Genomic DNA, 20,698 nt, shown 5'->3' on the forward strand with positions numbered 1-20,698 from the left:
AAAATGGGCCAAGCCAAAGCGCCACAATACTCAACTATAAGTTGAGAGCATGGTCATAGACAAATGCTGTCATGATCCAAAGGTAACGACAAGACTAGGACCCTGGTGGGGTTAGGAAGACTAACCTGGCCTGAGGACTGTGGTCTGGAATGTGTAGTGAGATGTCCTCAGGAAGAACCAAACTTTAAGTTTGATATTTCTCTTACTGTGCTCATACAGAATGACATTGCTAGAAATATTAGAAGTAGACTTACTACAACTATCTAAGTGGATTACTAGCTGAGGAAGGGAGAAATCGACACACCCTTGTTTGGATCCCATCCTTGCCTTGAGCAGATCTCCTAGTAATCTTCTTAGATGAGATTTTGTCCTTGAGGAGTAGTCTTATCTCTCCTTATTGACGTGTTAATGTTCTGATCCACCTTTGTGTTACCACCCTATGTGATTGCTATATAAACTAAGACTGTAGGAGAAGTAGGGAGAAGACACAGAAGTAGGGAGAACACACAGAAGCACGGGAGAAAACACAGAAGCAGGGAAGACACAGAAGCAGAGCACAAGGCAAAAGAAGTGAGCGAGCAGGGCTTGGGAGAGAGAAGCAGAGGGGCGAGAGAGAGAAGCAGAACGGGAACGGAGATTGGAATAAACTGCAACTGATACCGACCAGCCTGGCATTCATTCCTTCCTTTGTCTGCCCATCTCCATTAGCCTCCCCCGGGTGGGGGAAGCGTTGTGAGACTACCAAACGCGGGCAGTGGGAGAGAGAGAGCCCCACTGCCCTGCCTCTTTTGTGAACACACAGCTGGCTGTGACACCCCCCTCCCCAAAATAATAATCATTTAGGGCTGGAGTGATAGTATAGTCGGTAGAGAATTTACTTTGTACATAGCCAGCCCAGGTTCAATGCCCTGCATTCTATATGGTCCCCTAAGCACCATCAGGAGTAATGCCTGAGTGCAGTCAGGAATAACCCCTGAGCATCACCAGGTGTGACCCAAAAACAAAAACAAAAACAAATTGATTCTCTTAGTATAGGCTTTGGATAGCTTTCAGTTTTTGCCAATACATTTTGTATTGGGGGGAGGAGGGTTTAGGCCACACATGGTAATGTTCAGGTGTTACTCCTGGCTCTGTACTCAGTGATCAGAAGATCATATGGGATACCAGTAATCAAACCTGGGCTAGACACGGTCAAAGCTTTACCGAGTGTGCTATCTCTCCAGCCCCAACAATATAATACTTCTTAAAGAACAGAGCCTCTGGGCTCTCTTTTCTGTCTAAAAGGCCACTAAGGGGAGGCCTGCAAGAAGAATCAGGAAGGGAGTTGCAAGGGAAATCTAGCCCAGTCTAGAAACTCAGTCATGCAGAATCCTGATGGTTTTATCCAACTGCCTGCCACAAGGTGGAGTCAGCACTTCAGGTATGCAGGCTAAAACTGTTTCCTCTCAGGACCCCTTTCCATCTGAATTTTTGTTTGTTTTGTTTTGTCTTGGGGGCTTAGCTGGTGGTGCTCAGGGGATACTGTGCTCAGGCACTATGTGGGACACCAAAGATCAAACACCCAGGTCAGTTGTCTGTAAGGCAAGACACTGTACTATCGCTACAGCCCTCCACCTGAGAAATTTTGACTTTTATGGGACCCCAGGCATATATGGTCTCAGTGTTTTGTGCTTTGGGGACCACAGTGTTTGGCAGACCGTATATGCGCTACTGGGTATAAAACCAAGGTTAGTCACGTTTGCGAGGCAAAGCACCTAAACACCTGCATCCCATATCCCCAAGCACTGCCAAGAGAAATTCCTGAGTGTAGGGCCAGGAGTAACCCCTGAGCATCGCTGGGCATGGTCCCCTCCCAAAAAATGATTTTTAAAAAGATATTTAACACTCTTTTCCACCCTTCCCCTCCCCCGCACATTTAGTTATGAAACCCAGTATAGGATTACCACCCACCGTTTAAGAAGCTGGGGTCTATGCCAGAGGTAACCCCCAAGCATCACCTGGTATGAACCAAAAAGCCAAAAGAAAAAAAAAAAGAAAGAAAAGCTGGGGTCAGAAAGATAGCATGGCAGGTAAGGCGCTTGCCTTCCATTTAGCTGAGCTGGGTTTGATCCCCAACATTTGTTATGATTCCTTGAGCCTGCCAGGAGTGTTCCTTGAGCATGTGGCCAAAGGTTAAAAAAAAAAAAAAAAAAAAAAGTTAGGATCTAAACTGTTTCTCAATCTGTTTGTAACCGTGTCCCCTTCTGACCTTGTTCCTTCCCTGGGCTCCCCTTTTCTACCAGTTGGTTCCTAGTCTTGTGCTGTGGCCCCACACACGTCCTCACCCCCATTATGTGATTTTTCACTAGTGGCCCAATATCCCTGTTCATGTCTGGACCCAGCTGAGAAACACTGGTCTAGCCCACCCTTGGCAATAGTGCAGAAGAGGATGTGGCCAGTGTCCTTCTGCCTCTTCATCTATGCTCTCTCTCGCTGACATTCTTTCTCTTTTCTTAGGCACATGGGGACTACTTCTGAGTTTCTCCCTACTCCATCCCGACCCCTGGCACATATTGCTTCCAAATTTGTTTCAGGGCATTTCACACGCAGAAAAAAATGTATAATAGGGGTAAGATGCTTTTCTTGTGTGTGGCAACCCTGGAATTGACCACAGGCACCACATATGGTCCCCTGAGCAATTAAAAATTATAGCACCATCCAGTAATAAAGCCAGCGAGGAGCCAGAGATGTGAGAGTTGGGTTCAAACTCTAGCATCAGCCGCACCCCCAGACAAAAAGAAAAGAGCATAGTAATGATGAAAGAATAGACACACTGGGGGCCAAAGAGACCAGGGTTCAGTCCCCAGCACCTTCATGGTCCCCTGAGCCCTCCAGGAATGATCTCTGAATAAGCTCTGAGCACTGCTGGGTATAAATAACACACACACACACACACACACACACACACACACACACACACCACTACTGAAACAACTGGACATCCAGATTTAAAAAATAAATACAGGCTGAGGAGATAGTACATTTCTTTACACTCAGCCAAGCTCAGTTCAATTCCAGGCATTGCATATGGTCCCCCAGGAGTGATCCCTGAGCCAGCGGGAGGGTCAGAGATGGGGGTTTAGAGGTAGAACACTTGCTTTGTATGTGTGAATCCCTAATTCCAATGGCTGGAAACAAATACAATATATATATTAAAAAATACTTTTTATGGGGCCGGAGCGATAGCACAGTGGGTAGGGCGTTTGCCTTGCACGCGGCCGACCCGGGTTCGATCCCCGGCATCCCATGTGGTCCCCCGAGCACTGCCAGGAGTAATTCCTGAGTGCAAAGCCAGGAGTAACCCCTGAGCATCGCTGGGTGTGACCCAAAAAGCAAAAAAAAAAAAAATACTTTTTACTACATGAAAAATGATACGCTAAATAAAAAATATAGTACTTCTGGAAGAAAATATAGGTGATAAATTAAGTGATGTTGAGGTTAGTAATATGTTTTTGTACACAATACCAAAGTACAATACCAAAAGTACAAAATACAAAGCACAAAATACCAAAAATACAATCTCAATTCACGAAAGAAAAAAATTGGTGCTAGGGGCTGGCTGGAGAAATAGTAAAGCAGGTAAGGTAATTGCTATGCATGGGGCCAATTCAAGTTCAGTCCCCGGCATTCTAAACATACCCTGGCATCCATACCATCCCTAGAGCATTTCCAGGAGTGATTTTTTTTTTTTTGGCAGCTTGAACCTTTATTTTTAGTATTTTTTAAAAAAGCATAATTAGAAACTTTCAATACAGAAATATTCCTAGCAAACCATTGAAAAGTTTAATTGTTCAACAGGAATTTCACATCAGAGCCACCAGGACATTGATCCAGCCCTCCAAGCCCCCCTCCCTCACCCCCAAATCATGCGCGTGACACTCAGCAGAACAGGCACACTGTCACCAAATCACCCACCACCTGGGTCTGGAGGTCCAGCTGTCAGAAGCCACGGTGGAGTCTAGTCTGCTGGAAGCTTCCGGGACGCCCACCCTCTCTTATTGCTTACTGCCACACTGGCACAGCCTGAACGCCTGATGGAGTATGCCACAGCCTCCCCAGGCCCACGGGAGCCGCCAGAAGGGCCCGGCCCTGGGATCAAGGCCAAGGCCACACTGCAGTTTCCAGGAGTGATTTTTAAGTGCAGAACCAAGAGTAACCCCTGAGCATTACCAGGTGTGGCCCAAAAACAAAACAAAACAAAAAATTCACGCAAAAAGATGTTAGACTTAAAATTGATATAATTAAAACTGATCACTCTATCACTGTCATCCCATTGCTCAAGTGGGCACCAGTAACGTCTCCATTGTGAGACTTGTTACTATTTTTGCCACGGGTAGCTTGCCAGGCTAAAAGGGACGAAGGAATTGAACCTGGGTCGGCCGCGTGCAAGGGAAACACCATACCCGCTGTGCTATCGCTTTAAATTGATATCATTTAAAAACTATCTAGGAAAGACACTGTTAAGAAAATGAAAAGAGGGGCTGGAGCAACAGCACAGCAGGTAGGGCGTTTGCCTTGCACTCGGCCAAGCCGGGTTCAATTCCCAGCATCCAATATGGTACCCTGAGCACCTCCAGGACTAATTCCTGATTGCAAAGCCAGGAGTAACCCCTGTGCTCCTGGCTGACCCCCCCAAAAAATGAAAAGAGGGACTGGGGTGATAGTACAGCAAGGAGGGGGTTTGCCTTGCACGCAGCCGACCCGGATTTGATTCCTAGCATCCCATATGGTCCCTGAACACCGCCAGAAGTAATTCCTGAGTGCAGAGCCAGAAGTAACCCCTGAGCATTGAGGGGGTGTGACCCAAAAAAGCAAATACATGTATTTATTCCTATCTTTCCTTATTTATTTATTTATTTATTTTGCTTTTTGGGCCATACCTGGCAATGCACAGGGGTTACTCCTGGCTCATGCACTCAGGAATTACTCCTGACGATGCTCGGGGGACCATGTGGAATGCTGGGAATCGAACCCGGGTCAGCCACTTACAAGGCAAATGCCCTACCCGCTGTGCTGTTGCTCCAGCCCTGAGGGAATAAGTATTTCTAAAGCACCTGTTAGAGAATTATTTTCAAAATATACCAAAAAACTTTTAAATTCAACAATAAGAAAACAAAGAACCTAGGTTGGGGACACTTTTCAATGGTAAATTGCATGCCTTGCAAGTATGACACGTGGGTTCAATTCCTGGAACTAAAAAAAAAAATTAATATGCAAACAGGGGAGAGGAGGTCAGCACTGTGGCTCTGTCGAAGAGCATTACTTGCCTTATACACCTGAGATTCTTTTTTTTTTATGCTTTTTGGGTCACACCCAGTGATGCTCAGGGGTTACTCCTGGTTTTGCACTCAGGAATTACTCCTGGCAGTGCTTGGGGGACCATATGGGATGCCGGGGATCGAACCCGGGTCGGCCGCGTGCAAGGCAAACACCCTACCCACTGTGCTATCGCTCCGACCCTACACCTGAGGTTCTTGTTTCCATTTCTGGCACTACATATTTCTTCTATCACCACCAGGAGCACTCAGAGCCTTATACATATTTGCTCGAGCGAGCACCAGCAACGTCTCCATTGTGAGACTTGTTACTGTTTTTGGCATATCAAATACGCCACGGTAGCTTGCCAGGCTCTGCACAGCAGGTAAGGCCTTGCACACGGTCAACCTGGGTTTGATTTCTCCACCCCTCTCGGAGAGCCCAACAAGCTACCAAGAGTATCTCGCATGCACAGCAGAGCCTGGTGAACAACATGTAAAAAAAATTAAACTGGATACCTATCTCACACCATATACAAAAGTTGATTCAAAATGGATTAAAGACTAATACCAAACCTATCTTTATAAAATTCATGAAGAAAACAGAGGCAGAACTTTCCAAGATCTTTTATGGCTTTTTGGGTCACACCCGGCGATGCTAAGGGGTTACTCCTGGATCTTCACTGAAGAATTACTCCTGGTAGGGGCTGGAGCAATAGCACAGCAGGCAGGGCATTTGCCTTGCAAGTGGCTGACCCGGATTCGATTCCCAGCATCCCACATGGTCCCCCAAGCACCGCCAAGAGTAATTCCTGAGTGCATGAGCCAGGAGCAACCCCTGTGCATCTTCGGGTGTGACCCCAAAACAAAACAAAACAAAAAAATTACTCCTAGTAGCTCTTGCTTGGGGACCATATGGGATGCCAGGGATTGAAGCCGAGGTAACCACGTACCAGGCAAATACCCTACCTGCTACACTATCATTCCAGCCCCGTTTCCAAGATCTTGACCTCAAAGGAGTCTTTGATAATACTACCTCATGGGTAAAGAAAACTGTAGTCTGCTGTCCTATCGCTCCAGCCCCCAAGAGTAATTCTTGAGTGCAGAGCCAGGAATAACCCCTGAGTATCGCTAGGTGTGACCTCCCCACAAAAAAATTTCTTTAAAAAAAAAATTGGGCTGGATCAATGGTAAAGCCAGTAGGCCTTGCATGTGGCCAACCCAGGTTCAATCCTTAGATTCCTATATGTTTCCCCAAGCACAGCCAGAACTAATTCCTGAGTGAAGAGCCAGGAGTAACCCCTGAGCATTACTAGGTGTGGTCCCCCACTTAACAAAAAACAACAAATCATTTAAAAAGAAAGTAAAAGACAAATCCTGAATGATTTCATTCTTACGCAAAGTATGAAAAGTCAAATAGGGCTGGAGCCAGAGAGTACAGCAAGTAGGGCTTTTACCTTGCACATGGGCTGACCTGGATTTGGTCCCATATCCCCTGTGCCCATATGGTCCTCTGAGCACAGCCAGGAGTAATTCCTGAATGCAGAGCCAGGAGTAACTCCTGAGCATCAGTTGTGACTCCCACCTCTCAACCCCCTCACCGGAAAAAAAAAAAAAAAAAAAAGAGGGACATTAGGGATAGTACAGGGGATAGGGTATTTGGCTTGTAAGCATATGACCAGGTTTGATCCTCAGCACCCTATAGAGCCCCTAAACCCAGCATAAATAAGCTTTAAGCACCGCCAAGTATGGCCCATACACACACACACACACACACACACACACACACACACACACACACAAATAAAGAAGAAAAAGAAAAGAAAGAAAGAATGAGATTAGACCATCACCTGTAGAAACTTCTGCCAGGGGGCGACCAGGCGACCACCCTCACCCCCCGTTTCAGGGGGTCCTCCCAGATGGAGGAGGAAAGGAGGGACAAGCCGGTTGATTGATCAGTTGCCGTTTATTCCATTCTCTCCACGCGCCTGTTCCAGTCTCTCTGAGCTCCCATTTCTCCTCTCTCCTCTCTCCCCCAGCACTCTTCCTTCCTAGCTCCTCACTCCTCCATCCCCCTCTCAGGATTCTCCTCCTTCAATAGTGTCTCCCCCAGGCAAAATACCTCTTGAGGTGTTTTTCTCCTTTTCTCAGTCCAAAAACTCCATCAACATCTTAATACTAGTTACTTTTGTATGGACACAGTAAGAGATACATTGAGGCTTGTAGGGCAGCTCTCCTGGCACCGTTTTGTCACAGACTCAAACTACAGCACTCAGGCCAGATTAATCATTCCTAACCCTAGCAGGGTCCGAATCTAGTTATTACTTTTTGGATCATGCCAGAATTTGCCCATGACCAAGCTCTTAACTTATAGTTAAGCATTAGGCACTTTGGCAGGCCCATCTGGATGCCAGAGTAGCACATAACTCACCACTTGCCCTGGATCCGTCCCATTCCTCATCGGGACCCTGCTTTTGGGGATGCTAGGAAGTAAGGGCAACTGAGGTTTAGATTGAGAGAACAGATGCCCAGGAGGAAAATGTCACGTAGAGTCAAAAGACTCCCAGGGGGCTGGAGCTATAGAACAGCGGGTAGGGCATTTGCCTTGCACTAGGCCGACCCGGGATCGAATCCCAGTATCCCATATGGTCCCCTGAGCATGGCCAGGGGTAATTCCTGAGTGCAGAGTCAGGAGTAACCCCTGTGCATCGCCAGGTGTGACCCAAAAAGCAAAAAAAAAAAAAGACTCTCAGATTACAAAACATAGCATTTGCTACAGTCTTCCTGTGCCCATACAAAAGGACATGGCTCTGAATAAACTATGCAAAGGACTCAAGGCAAAGAGAAAAACAATATTTACAAGTCAACAGAACTTAAAGAAAGAAATTACAAATAAATACAGAGGAATGGGAGCACTGTGATGGGAGTAACCCAATAAACCTAAATTACCTGAGGCTATGTTATCCTACAATCACCAATGGAAACAAACCCTGATATATGATCTGGGAACTAAGGGTGCTAAGGGGATGGTTGGCGGGACCACAAAGGAGAGAGATCTTAACACACTGGTGGTGGAAGCACTGGTAGCAGCACTGCAAGAATAAAACAATGGGGGCTGGAGAGATAGCACAGCAGGTACGTGTTTGCCTTGCACACGGCCGACCCGGGTTCAAATCCCAGCATCCCATATGGTCCCCTGAGCACCGCCAGGGGTGATTCCTGAGTGCATGAGCCAGGAGTGACCCCTGTGCATTACTGGGTGTGACCCAAAAAGCAAAAAAAAAAAAAAAAAAGAGATTTTACTAGTCCTGACCCAAGCTATGCACTTCTCAAGGTGGTCAAGGTAGGTTAAACACAGAAGTGAAAGAACTCTTTTTTTCAAGGCTCCTCCACAAGGCCAGTTCCTTACCTGTCATACCGACTCTCTGGCGCCATTGCACATTCTTTTTAATTTCAGTGGTTATTGGGAGGTTGGGCCTCACTTTTGGGGAGTGTGGGTTTTGGTTTCTTTTTTTTGCGGGGGGCGGGGTGGGAAGAGGTTGTTGGGTCACATCCAGTGATGCTCAGGGGTTACTCCTAACACTGTGCTCAGGAATCACTCCTGGTGATGCTTGGGGGATCCTATGGGATGCTGGATGTCAAACCCAAGTCTGCTGCATACAAGGCAAGCACTCTACCCACTGTATTATCATTCTGGCCCCAACATTTCAGTTAACAGTTGCTGAGAGCCAGAGATTACACTCTTGTGGCACCAGGAATACTAGACACTGAGTGCATAATCAATAATCATAGTACCAGAGTATCAAAATCACCACCTAATGCTTGCAAAGCAGGTATTTTTAGCCAAAAGGTTATCCCCCAGTCCTAAGTCTAAAGTTATTTTAAAAACACATTTGGGGGGGACACCACCTGGCAATGCTCATGGGTTATTCCTGGTTCTGCACTCAGGAATCATTCATGGCAGAGACTATATGGGTGCTGGGGGTTGAACCCAGGATAGCTGTGTGCAAGACAAGTACCTTACCCACTGCACTATCTCTCCAATCCCTACATAACACTCTTAAGGTTGTCTGTTTCTGGGGGCTTTTATAGAGATAAAAGGCCTTAGTCTGGGGCCTGAGATAGCACAGGGGTTAAGGCACTTGCCCTGCATGCCAGCAACCAGGATTCAACTTTGCTACGCCCCCTACCCCCAACAGGAGTTATCTCTGAGCACAGAGCCCTGAGTACTGCTGTCCAAGACACAAAAACAAACAAAAAAATAAACAAAAAGTTCTTATTCTGAAGTTCTAAAACTTCATCACACATCAAGATTATCTGCACTATAGTACTGTCGTCTGTCCCGTCCGTCCAGTTGTTCATTGATTTGCTTGAGCAGGCACCAATAACGTCTTCATTGTGAGACTTGTTACAGTTTTTGGCATATCGAATACACCACAGGTAGCTTGCCAGGCTCTGCCGTGAGGGCAGGATACTCTCGATAGTTTGCCGGGCTCTCCGAGAGGGACAAAGGAATTGAACCAGGGTCGGTTCAATTTTTTCAAATTCGTTTGCAAGGCAAACGCCCACCCTCTGTGCTATTGCTCCAGCCCAAGATTATCTTAGAGGACATATTAAAGTAGTCCCTAGAGCTGGAGAGTTAGTACAGCAAGTAGGGCCTTGCAAGCTTGCAAGTGGCCAACCAGGATTAAATCCCTGGCACCACATATGGTCTCCAGTCTGCCAGAAGTAATCCCAGAGTGGCAGAGCCAGGAGTAAACCCTGAGCGCAGCTAGGTGTGGCCCTGAAACAGAAACAAACAAACAAACAACTAGTCCACAGAGAGGGCTCAACAGCTGGGCATGAGAGAGGCACCTGGCATCACACGGTCCTATGGCCCCCTCCCTGCCTCAAGCACTTCCAGGAATAACCCCTGAGCACAGCTGGTCCGTCCTACAAAAACAAAAAACAACCAAGTAAAAACAAAACAGAGTATTAGGCCCCACTTCCAGAGTTTCTGATGCAGATCTAGGCTGAGATTAGAAATCTGGCATTCCTAAGAAATCCCCTCCTGCTATTGGTGTAAACGCGAAGATTAAATCAATGAGGAACCTTTGTTAAATCCATCAAGTGAAAGCATTTGGGGGGACATTCGTTGAAAATTGAGGTGATTCAGAGCACCTCTTGAACCCCCCTTTATCTTCTCTCCTTCCGTCCCCCTGCCGCCCTCCCACCCAAGGCGCAATGATTTAACAGTACACAGGCAAAATAAAGTCACTCTCATTAAGGTATGTGCAGAAATATTTATTCATCTCTTTTTACAGAGGAGGCTGAGATTCTATTTTGTTTTTTGAGACTGGGATTTTAAATAACTTGCCCAGCGTCATCCGGTATGGAAAGCATTAAGACATCGAGTTTGCACCAGAACTCAAATGGCAGCTGACCCTGGTCTAAACCCGGCGGCTGCCTCACATGCAGCTGCCTGTCACCTGCCCTTCTTTCCCCAAGCCCTGTCCCGCAGCCTCTTTCCTCAGTCCTCCCTTCATACCAACCTTTTACCAGACTCACTAGCCAGGACAAAGTCCCGAATCCGCGACCTCCCCGGCCACTTGCTGGCTCTACTGTGTACTAAGGCGGCTGGACAGAGGCACCAAACCCCTGCCCGGCTGCGGGGAACGGAGGGGCACAGCACTGTGACACGGTGCCCTGGCTACCCGCGGAGATGAGCGCAGATGCTCGCCGCCCCCGCGGGGGAGCCTGACCTTCAGGCTCCGGACCGAGGTTTGGAAACCCCACCCCGGAATGACCCCGAAGAGAGACTGAGAAGGGCACATGCCCAGTACAAAGGAGCAATGGCAGCTGCTTCTTTGGCTCTGGGAGCGGGCTCGCGAGCCCAGGGTCCCATCTCTCCTTCGCGCCCAGCAATCAGACTGAGGCGCCGACGACTCCTCCTACGCCCGATTCTGCTACCGGCCGGGCCCCGGGGCCCCTAGAGTTAACTCAAACGGCCTCGGTGCCCATTCCGGGGCCGTGGAGCCGTGAACGCCTCCCATTGGCCAAGGGCCCGGCTTGGCGCTGATTGGGCGATTCCAGGTTCTCGGAGGCTCCTTATTGGGCGCCTTCCTCCAATGACTGAAGCGTGGCGGCCCCGCCTTCGCCGGCTATCTCGGCCGTAGCTGCTGAGGGCTCCAGGAGCTGCCTGGGGACGTTCATCTCTGACTGGGTGCCGATTTCTTTCCCAGATCAAAAGCCTCTTGCAACCCCGGGAACGCCAACGGATCTTCTCCCGAATCCTTAACTTGCTGGTTTTCTTTTGCCTTCCTTCTCGGCTCCCATTTCCCAGCTCCGCATTTCTTTCTCCTATTGCTGGGCCCCGTAGCCTATCATCAGCATCTCACCGGCTTCTGGCTTCTACCCCTCCCTAACCTCACAGCCTTGACCAACTTGATCCTTCTCCCCAGATTCCTAAACTCTTTCTTACCTAGGCCAGCTTCTGACTCCCACACTCCAGCTAACCTTTGACCTCTTCACACTTGACCCTCTCTTGACCCCACACCTAAACCCTTCCTCTCTTAGCCTGAATCGCTGAAATTGAGGTCTTCCCTGATTTCTCCCTCCCTCCCTGAAGCTCCTTTTGACTTTCTTACCTCTGCATTAGTTCCTGCTGCTGCTTTCTACCATGGACTTCTTGATGAGCGGCCTGGCGGCCTGTGGAGCCTGTTTGTTCACCAACCCCTTGGAGGTGGTTAAGACCAGGATGCAGTTGCAAGGAGAACTACAGGCTCCCGGCACCTACCAGCGGCACTACCGAAATGTCTTCCATGCTTTCATCACCATCGGCAAGGTGGATGGCCTGGCTGCCCTGCAGAAGGGCCTGGCCCCTGCCCTCTTATACCAGTTCCTGATGAATGGCATTCGGCTGGGCACCTATGGGCTGGCTGAGGCTGGGGGCTACCTGCACACAGCTGAAGGCACCCTCAGCCCTCCCCGCAGCGCAGCAGCTGGGGCCATGGCTGGGGTCATGGGAGCCTACTTGGGGAGCCCCATCTACATGGTGAGAAGGGTCTTTTCTGGGGCCTTCAGGACTGACCCTTGATGTAGGGTGGGGGCTGGGTCTTCTGAACGTAATACTGAGCTTGTTTGTGTGGGAGAGGGTGAGGAATTTGATTAACACATCAGTAAGTATAGGGACAGAAGTCCTGGGAATCATAGAATTATAATCTCCTGTGATTGTCTGGTATAGGTGAAAGGTTGGTAGCCTGAGACTCAGAAAAAATGTGAACAGCTCAAGGTCATGGGCCAAAGAGATTGTATAGGGAGTAAGAGCACATGGCATGTAGCCAAAGGCTGACCCCAGTTTGATCCCCAATACCACACAGCCTCCTGGGGGCCCCCAAACATTACCAGTGTGGCCCAGGTAATCCCCCACACTGCAGGGCTAGAGTAGCACCATATCCTTAGGCCCTTACATTGAGCCTTCTGGTCCTGTTGCCCAAGAATCACTGGGAGGCCGTCCACCCCCCACTCCAGATCTCCTGAACACACTATAGGAGATTAGAAAATGGGAATTGGAGTTTGAAGGGGTGGGAGAGCTTGCTAAAGCTGTTCATTGCTAGGACTAGGCCCTACTTAATTCTTCCAGAAAGGTCGGTAGCCTATGATTTCTTAGAATATGAGGCAATCTGGTTTCTCACTGAGTATGGAATCCAGAAACAGTGGCTTCTTGAAAGTCAGTGGGACATCTGCCCCCATCCCACAGGATTTGGGAGCCAAAAAGCACCTTTTACTTTACAATCTGCCCCAGAGTCTGAAGGGGAGTTTGGTTATGGTGGTCGCCAACGATCTGGCCTGGGAATAGAGCTAGCGTGAGCGGCTGGACACTCAGAACTTGCCTAACATGAACAGTCTTAGGAAATATTGCCATTTTTCAACGTTTCCATCCCCCACTCCTACCCTCAAGGGAGGGAGATCATGGAGGGGGAGGGGTGTCTTGCAGTGCTAGGAGATCCATCCGCTGGGACCAGAGCCAAGGGACACAATCTCATGACCAGTTTCTTAAGTAGAAACAACAGTAATTATCAGCTTAAGAGTGATATTTGTTGCTGAACACCCTAGAGGAAGTGCAAGGGGGTCAGGAATTTGAGGCTCTGGCCGAGGGGCTATAATAATTCTCTTGTCCCCAGGTAAAGACACATCTACAGGCACAGGCAACCTCTGAAATTGCTGTTGGGCACCAGTATAAGCATCAGGTGAGGATTTTTCCACTCTTCTGGAATCCCTGTATTTGTTCCCATTTCTCTGCCCACCACCATCCCCAATTCTGCCTGCATGGAACAACTCCAGCCCAGCCTCAGTTCTGCCTACCCCATTGATTCTGCCCTTACGAGTCCACCGTGTTCTCAGTTCCTCTAGTCTTCTGCCCCTGTTTACTTGTCCCAGTCTTCTGACATACTGAAATCCTTACTTCCATGCATCCTGCCCCTATTCTGCGGTGGCAAAGGAGAGAACAATGGGGTGATAGAGAGCTGAGGGGCTATATGCTGACTCCCGGCCTACATGAACTGGTTGCCTAAAACCTGCTAAGTCTCCATCCTTGACAGTGTTAGGAAGTGGCAGCCCCCGCTGCAGGAGTGACTGAACTCTACCCCCTTGGTCTTCTCCCACCAGGGCATGTTTCAGGCTCTAGTCGAGATTGGCCAGAAACATGGTCTGATGGGATTATGGCGTGGGGCTATGGGCGGCCTGCCCCGAGTGGTCATCGGTTCCTCCACCCAGCTGTGCACCTTCTCTTCTACAAAGGACCTCCTGACCCAGTGGGAGGTACTGCCTGGGAAGGGGGTGGGGCCATCCTGGGAGTGGAATATGGGCAGGGGGAGAGAGTGACATTTAATATGAGAGAGAAATAGGAGGGCTTAGGGGTCACTGTGCCCTGCCAGTTCTCTTGTTCCTTCCTTCCTGAAGGTGTATGTGAGTTCAGAGGGCTCCCTTCCTCCTTGAGAGCAGTACCTTACTGTTTAACACAAAGGAGGAGGGAGTGGAAGCTCCCAGGATTAGCAGCTCACTACTCGATCCCCAGAAAGGGGTCTGTCCTGGGGCTGGATCAATAGTACAGCAGATTGGGTGTTTGCCTTGCACACAACCAACCCAGGTTTGTTCTCCAACACCGCATACGGTTCTCTGAGCACTGCCAGGACTAATTCCTGAGTGCAGAGCCAGAAGTAACCTCTGAGCACCGCCGGGTGTGACCCAAAAACCAAAAAGAAAAAAAAAAAGGATCTGCCTTTTCCCAAGGGTAGTATAATAACATGATTGACAAAGCTCTTCCTCCCTTCACCCCTAGATATTCCCTCCCCAGAGCTGGAAGATAGCTCTGCTAGCTGCAATGGTGAGTGGAATTGCAGTAGTACTGGCTATGACTCCCTTTGATGTGGCCTGTACCAGACTCTACAACCAGCCCACAGATGCCCAGGGCAAGGTATGGAAATCCTCTGGGGTTGGACAGGCAGGGAGTGTTAAGGGGGCGAGGGGTGGTGGCGGAGGCAGACAGATGTGGGTGCAGGGTGGGAGAGTTTAAAAAGCAGCCTGTAGAGGTAAGGCCCCTGGTGACCTGACAACCTCCTTCCCTGTGCTCTTCCTCCCCTGCAACCTGTTCTCAGGGTCTAATGTACCGAGGGATACTGGACGTTCTGCTGCAGACGGCTCGGACAGAGGGCATTTTGGGCATGTACAAGGGTATAGGTGCTTCCTACTTCCGCCTTGGCCCCCATACCATCCTCTCCCTCTTCTTCTGGGACCAGCTGCGCATCCTCTACAACACATACACCAAATAACAGGCATTCCCCCTAATCCTCAAACCACCAAATTGACACTCCTTGTACACCCCTGCCTTGATTACTATGTCCTGGTGACTTCTGACCAGTGACTTTTCATCCATCCATGGGGAAAAGCCAATCCCTTTCCCCATCTTTCTCAGGGTTGAATCACAAGGGATAGATGTCCTCCCTTCCTTGTTGCTTTAAACCTTCCCTTCCTGCTCACCTCTACACTTCATACCCCTCTCTCAGGGCTGAAGCAGTCACTCCAAAGTGTATTCCTCCCTTTCTCTGTTGCTGCCCTTGGATCCCTTCAGATCCCAGGCACAACTTTAAACTCACTCCCCCTCTCCAAGACCAAAGGGAATTGGAGGGGACCCGGGTGTCCTGTTAGATTCAAAGGCATAGAGATTATATTGGTTTATAAAGTGTTTATTTCTTCAGAAGGGATGTGTCTTATATTTTATGCACAGGGAAATAATTAAGGAAATATCCACTCCCTTGCTCCCCTTGCAGGCTGGGGTCCCCAAATCTTCAGCAGCATCACGCAGTTTCAGGATCTTTACTGGGGACCAAAGATGTTGGGGTCACGAAGGGTCAGACTGGTCACCATCTGTTCAAAGTCCACCAGGCTCCAAGGCGGAGGTGCCATGTTTTCAGGGCCAACAGATGACCTATTTTCAGGGCTTGGGGTAAGGGGCAGATGGAGAGAGAATACCATCCAGGCCTCAGAATTGGAATCTTCTACTTCTGCTTCCCAGGGTACCTAGGGATCTGGGACCCCTCCAAGTCCCTTCTGTTGTCCTGGAGAGCCCTATCAGCCAGTATCTCTGCTGTGCCCCTCCCAACCGATTCTCCTGGTAACCCAGTCCTGAGCCACTTGTACTTTCTGTCCTTACGGGGGCTGGTTGAAGGTGAGCAGAAGATCAGTCTGGTACTGGGGCAGCCGCAGCAAGGCCTGGTGCAGTGTCACGTTCTTTGCTACCTAAAGGGATCAGAGTCCTGATGCAATGCATGATTTTTTAATTATTATTATTTTTTGCTTTTTGGGTCACACCTGTGCCAGGGTTACTCCTGGCTCTGCACTCAGGAACTCTGGCGGTGCTCAGGGGACCATATGGGATGCTGGGAATCAAACCCGGGTCATCCCCGTGCAAGGCAAATGCCCTACCCTACCCGCTGTGCTATTGCTCCAGCTCCCAATGCATGGTCTCTTATGCCACCCCTGCCAACCCTCTAGGCCAACTCACGTTCCCAGGTCTCACCTGCTGGTTTTCTTTAGCTACCTGCTGCTGTCCTGAGAGGACCCAGGCTTCTTGGCAGCAGCCTCTTAGGGCCAGGCTCTCTAAAAGCAGGGGTTGCACAGCCTCCACATGGACGACCCTAGCCTCCTGCACCCCTCCGACATCCTCAAAGTGGTACCTTGAGTGGGGGGAGTTGGGTCAGAAGGGGCCGCTCTCACAGCCTCCCACAAACATCCTGCAGCCCTAAGCTTAGCTCCTCTCCCGGTGCGGAGCAGCTGTTGCCCTTGGCGTTCTCGGGCCGGAACAACAGTCCAGCCGCAGCCCCGCCCCTGCCGCCCTCCTCACCGCGCCGCCGCCTCGCCCTGCACGTGCGCCTGGAGCTCCAGAAGTTCCACGATCAAGCTCTGGTCTGTCACGCGATGGCAGAACACTTCTTGGTTGTCCGGGACGGGTCGGAGGTCGCTGGAGGGAGGCTGGGTTGAGCCGATTGGCTCGGACTCCACGCAGCCCACCCGGGCACTCTCTGGGCTGCTCACCTTACGTCAATGGCCCCCGCTGGGAGAGTGGCCGAGAAGGCGCCCCCGAACAGTGGGTAGTCTCGCGTTGACTCCATGGGCCTGACATGAGGGTATGGACATTAGATTTAAGAGATCCAGTGGGCCCACGTGACATCACCATCCCCTCCCCCTCCTCCCGCGCCGTTCGCGACAGCCACCTCGGCCTCTGGGCTCAGCTTCCGACGCCTCAAGGCTCGGCCCCGCCCAGCGGCCGCGCCGACCAACCCGCGCGCGCGCCTTGGGGGCGGTGCTGTTCCCGGAAGCTGCACTCTGGGAGGGCTCGGGGGCGGGGCCGCGAGGGCAGCGCCACGGCCACGCGCCGATACACACCGGGCTCCGCCTTTTAAAGGGGTCGTACCTTCTAGTCTGAGCCCTCTGCAGGAGTGCTTCAACCAAGGGACGGAACTCTTAATAGAATCTTGAATTAGGGAGAATAGTTGCTAAATCCCTGCTGCTTTGGGGGCCCTCTTCACTGAAAATGAAACACCAAGCCGACCATTCATTCCTGATCAGATTTCGTATCGTTTACAAGGGGGATTAAGGACCAGGTGTGAGGCCAGTTTAGGATTTATTCTTCACACTTTTTTGAAAACAAAACCCAACCCACGGATTATGTATCTGATTTCCCTCAAATCTTCGCTTTGGGGATGTGGCAAGAGTCTGGAGAAGAAGGCTGTTTACCGAGGCACACTCTCACGCACCTGGACAAAAGCTCAGATTAAGGAATTTGTTATTTTTCTATTACAGCTTTGTAGAGTTCTTTACATTTTAGTTCAGATATATTCTTGCAGCTGATTTCTCCAATTCATCTTGATCCTCAGCACCTGGGAGAGTGTTTAGAGGCTAAATTGATGCATTGTGTGTGAACATTGTGTGTGTGTGTTGATATCTGGAGGGGCCACCCTGCACTTCAGGGTTGCAGAAATCAACTACTTTCCAGTGAAGAACTGAGCAAAAGGATTCTCGTCCCTTGGCTGTTCTAGCCATATGAAACTCACATGGAACATGGGTAGAATACCTCCTAATAATATCCACATATATTTTTGGCCTCTTACCTTGCTAGACTAGATGAAGGGCTGGAGATGTAGAGTTATTTAGGTTGCAGCCTCTGCCTCAGCAGAAGTAGAAGAAAGAGTGGAGCATATTTTGAGGCAGAATTCACCAGGGCATCCGAGGAGTATTCTCTTCAGCGGATCTCCAGTCTTTCCTGATGAGGAGCAAAGACTTAGAAATGTGGGGCAGAGAGATAGTACAGCAGTTGGGGTACTAACCGTTGGGGGGAATGCGAGTATTATGAGTTTGATAAGGTATGGTAGGGAATGGATGGTAGGGAACTGTGAATGCTGCAGCAGGAGAATTGTCTATGTACAAGGCTTTTATAGAGCTGTTAAGTAGGGGTCTTGGATTCCTCACTACTCATGGCAACACTTCTCTTGGAGCTTAGTTTCTAAGACATTGTTAAAATTAAAGGAGGTATGAATTGAATGGAGCTGAATCTACATGTGTTTCTGGGCAAATTAAGAGAACTAGGTCTGCTCCATGAGAAACTCGAGAGTGGGAGTGTTTTAGGCTCCAGAGGGAGAGAAACATACTGAATATAGGCACCAGAGTCAGAGAAGTAGGGTGTGGCCAGAGCAATAGTCCAGAGGAAAAGGGACTTTCCTTGCACAAGGCCAACCTGGGATCAATCCCTGATACTCTATGTTCCCCTGGAGTCCTGCCAGGAGTGATTCCTGACCATAGAACCAGGAATAATCTGTGAGTACCAAAACAAACAAACATAAAACCAAGTCACAGAAGTAGGGGGAATCAGATGAAATCTGCCCCAAGATGTTACTCTCACATGGGGAATAACAGACCTCTTGTTCCTCTTTGCCTTTTCCTTCCTCTCAAGCCCTCCCTCCACCTTCCAACCCTGCCTAGGAACAAAACTGGCTCTCGGTGGCTGCTCTGTGAGCAATCAAGTGAGTAGAGAAGCCCACAGGAAGGGACCTGCAAAGACTAAAGTTAGAAGGCCTCTTGGCACAAAATTCAGGGGCCTATTCATAGATCAGGAGAAAGTTAGACTATATATCAGGGGAAATGAGCAGAAAGCCCTCTATCACCCAGTCCAGCACCTTATTCTGTGTCTCTGACATGCCAAGAGTTATGTCCTATGATTTTGGTGGTTTTTCATTTTGTCTTTGGAACTTATCTCACTGTACTCAGTGCTTGCTCCTGGATCTGTGCTTAGGGAACCAAATGTGGTTCCAGGGATTGAATTAGGGTCGGCTGCATGTGAGGTAAGCACCCTGCCTACTGTACTATCTGGCCTCCACAGATCTGAAACCTTTGTCTCAGCTAGGTGTGCTCTTCAGGTGGAGACAGTAGATCTCTTTGTTTTTTTCATGTGTGTGTGTTTTGTTTTGTTTTGTTTGCTTTTTGGGTCACACCCGGGGATGCACAGGGGTTACTCCTGGCTTCACACTCAGTAATTATACCTGGCGGTGCTCAGGGGACCATATGAGATGCTGGGAATTGAACCCAGGTTGGCTGCATGCAAGGCAAATGCCCTACCTGCTGTGCTATTGCTCCAGCCCCCAAGAGACAGTAGATCTCTTTGAAGTGACTGAGGCACAGGGCCAGACCTCTGGGAGGGCATTGGAAGACCACCCTAGCTCAGCAAAGTCCCTGCTGCCCTTTCTTTTGTCCCTTCACCTCTTTACTCTGGCGTTCCCAATAACTGACTTCCCCTGTGGTTCCAAGACAAATACTCAAAGAGATGGGATCCAGTCCAGTCAATACTTGCTATCCAATCTGTCAGGATCTGTTTGACAAACACTCCTACTTGGCCAGTTTCCAGGCCTTTAGGCTGCACCAAATGAAATCCATTGTCCAGGGACTCTGGCTAGCACAATGAGGATCTGGGGGACAAATCTCATGAGCCACTTTTGTCTGGAATGTGAGGGTGTGTCCGGCTCTCAATTCACTTTTATTAACTGATTTGGGAGCCCTGGAACATTCCCTTATTCAATTGTGCAATTGATGATTTAGTTGTTAGCCTTGGGGAGAGATAGATACTCCAGAACCCACTTGACCACTTTGAGTACCCAGTGATGCCAGGATTTGACATATCAGAGAGAGAACTTGACACCCAAAATCTAATAACCTTCCTGGGAATAGTTAGGATAATAATATATTTCTATGAATTTTGTTACTATTGTTGTGGGGGCCCATACTTCAGGTTCACTAGGAATAAAACCTAGGGCCTCTAATATATTAGATATGTTCTCTACTGCTGAAACCACAGCCCAGCCCACATTTAACTGGAGTGGTGTGGGGTGTTGGTGTAGTTTACTTTTTGGACCACACCTAAAAGTGCTGAGGGGCTTCTGGCTCAGTGATACCAGAGTATTGTGTGGTTCCAGGGATAAAGCTCATGTTTCCTACGTGCAGTGTGTTTAGGCTCTATAAGCTATCTCCACCAAACCTTGAGCAATATTTTGTTTTTTATTTTGGCCAACACGGTAGTTCTGAGGGCTCACTCCTGGCAGAGCTCAGGGGACCAAATGGGGTGCTGGGGGACCTGTGTTAGCTGCATGCAAGGCAAGTACCCTATCCCACTGTACTATTTCTCGAGCTCTCTCTAAGGTTTGTTATTTACAGTCACAATGAAAGGAAATGTTAATTTCCAACTAAAGTTCTTAAAAACAAATGCAATCTTTTCCCACCCAAGTAGGTTGGAGAATAAGAAACCCAAATATGAAGAGTATGTGTCCTGGTCATGTTTACGCACCAGCTACAGGGACAGCCTAATGAGACATGGTGCTTCC

The 20,698-nt window shown here is 49.1% G+C and overlaps 2 protein-coding genes across 6 annotated transcripts; one reads left to right on the forward strand and one right to left on the reverse strand.

Moving 5' to 3' along the window:
* The first annotated feature begins 10,581 nt into the window (after positions 1-10,581).
* On the forward strand, positions 10,582-15,110 carry SLC25A35 (solute carrier family 25 member 35). Of its 2 annotated transcripts, XM_004604839.2 has the most exons (6): positions 10,582-11,496; positions 11,932-12,327; positions 13,457-13,522; positions 13,941-14,093; positions 14,614-14,748; positions 14,930-15,110. In XM_004604839.2, exons 2-6 carry the CDS (start codon positions 11,953-11,955, stop codon positions 15,101-15,103), a joined length of 903 nt encoding a protein of 300 aa, XP_004604896.1. In that variant the 5' UTR covers positions 10,582-11,496; positions 11,932-11,952; the 3' UTR covers positions 15,104-15,110. The 2 variants fall into 2 exon arrangements, with proteins under 2 accessions (XP_004604896.1, XP_054989509.1); XM_055133534.1 differs by lacking the exon at positions 13,941-14,093 and having other exon boundaries at positions 10,582-12,327.
* Positions 15,111-15,502: 392 nt separating this feature from the next.
* Positions 15,503-17,124, reverse strand: RANGRF (RAN guanine nucleotide release factor). Of its 4 annotated transcripts, XM_055133535.1 has the most exons (6): positions 17,045-17,124; positions 16,866-16,946; positions 16,675-16,791; positions 16,351-16,507; positions 15,985-16,070; positions 15,503-15,771 (listed from the first exon to the last, which is right to left on the reverse strand). In XM_055133535.1, the coding sequence occupies exons 2-6, from the start codon at positions 16,940-16,942 to the stop codon at positions 15,648-15,650; spliced, it is 561 nt and encodes a 186-aa protein (XP_054989510.1). In that variant the 5' UTR covers positions 16,943-16,946; positions 17,045-17,124; the 3' UTR covers positions 15,503-15,647. The 4 variants fall into 4 exon arrangements, with proteins under 4 accessions (XP_054989510.1, XP_054989511.1, XP_004604895.1 ...); XM_055133536.1 differs by lacking the exon at positions 17,045-17,124 and having other exon boundaries at positions 15,503-15,759; positions 16,866-17,038; XM_004604838.2 differs by lacking the exon at positions 17,045-17,124 and having other exon boundaries at positions 16,866-17,038.
* Positions 17,125-20,698: the final 3,574 nt, after the last annotated feature.

Source organism: Sorex araneus, chromosome 3 (assembly GCF_027595985.1).
Source record: "Sorex araneus isolate mSorAra2 chromosome 3, mSorAra2.pri, whole genome shotgun sequence".
Classification (NCBI taxonomy): Eukaryota; Metazoa; Chordata; class Mammalia; order Eulipotyphla; family Soricidae; genus Sorex; species Sorex araneus.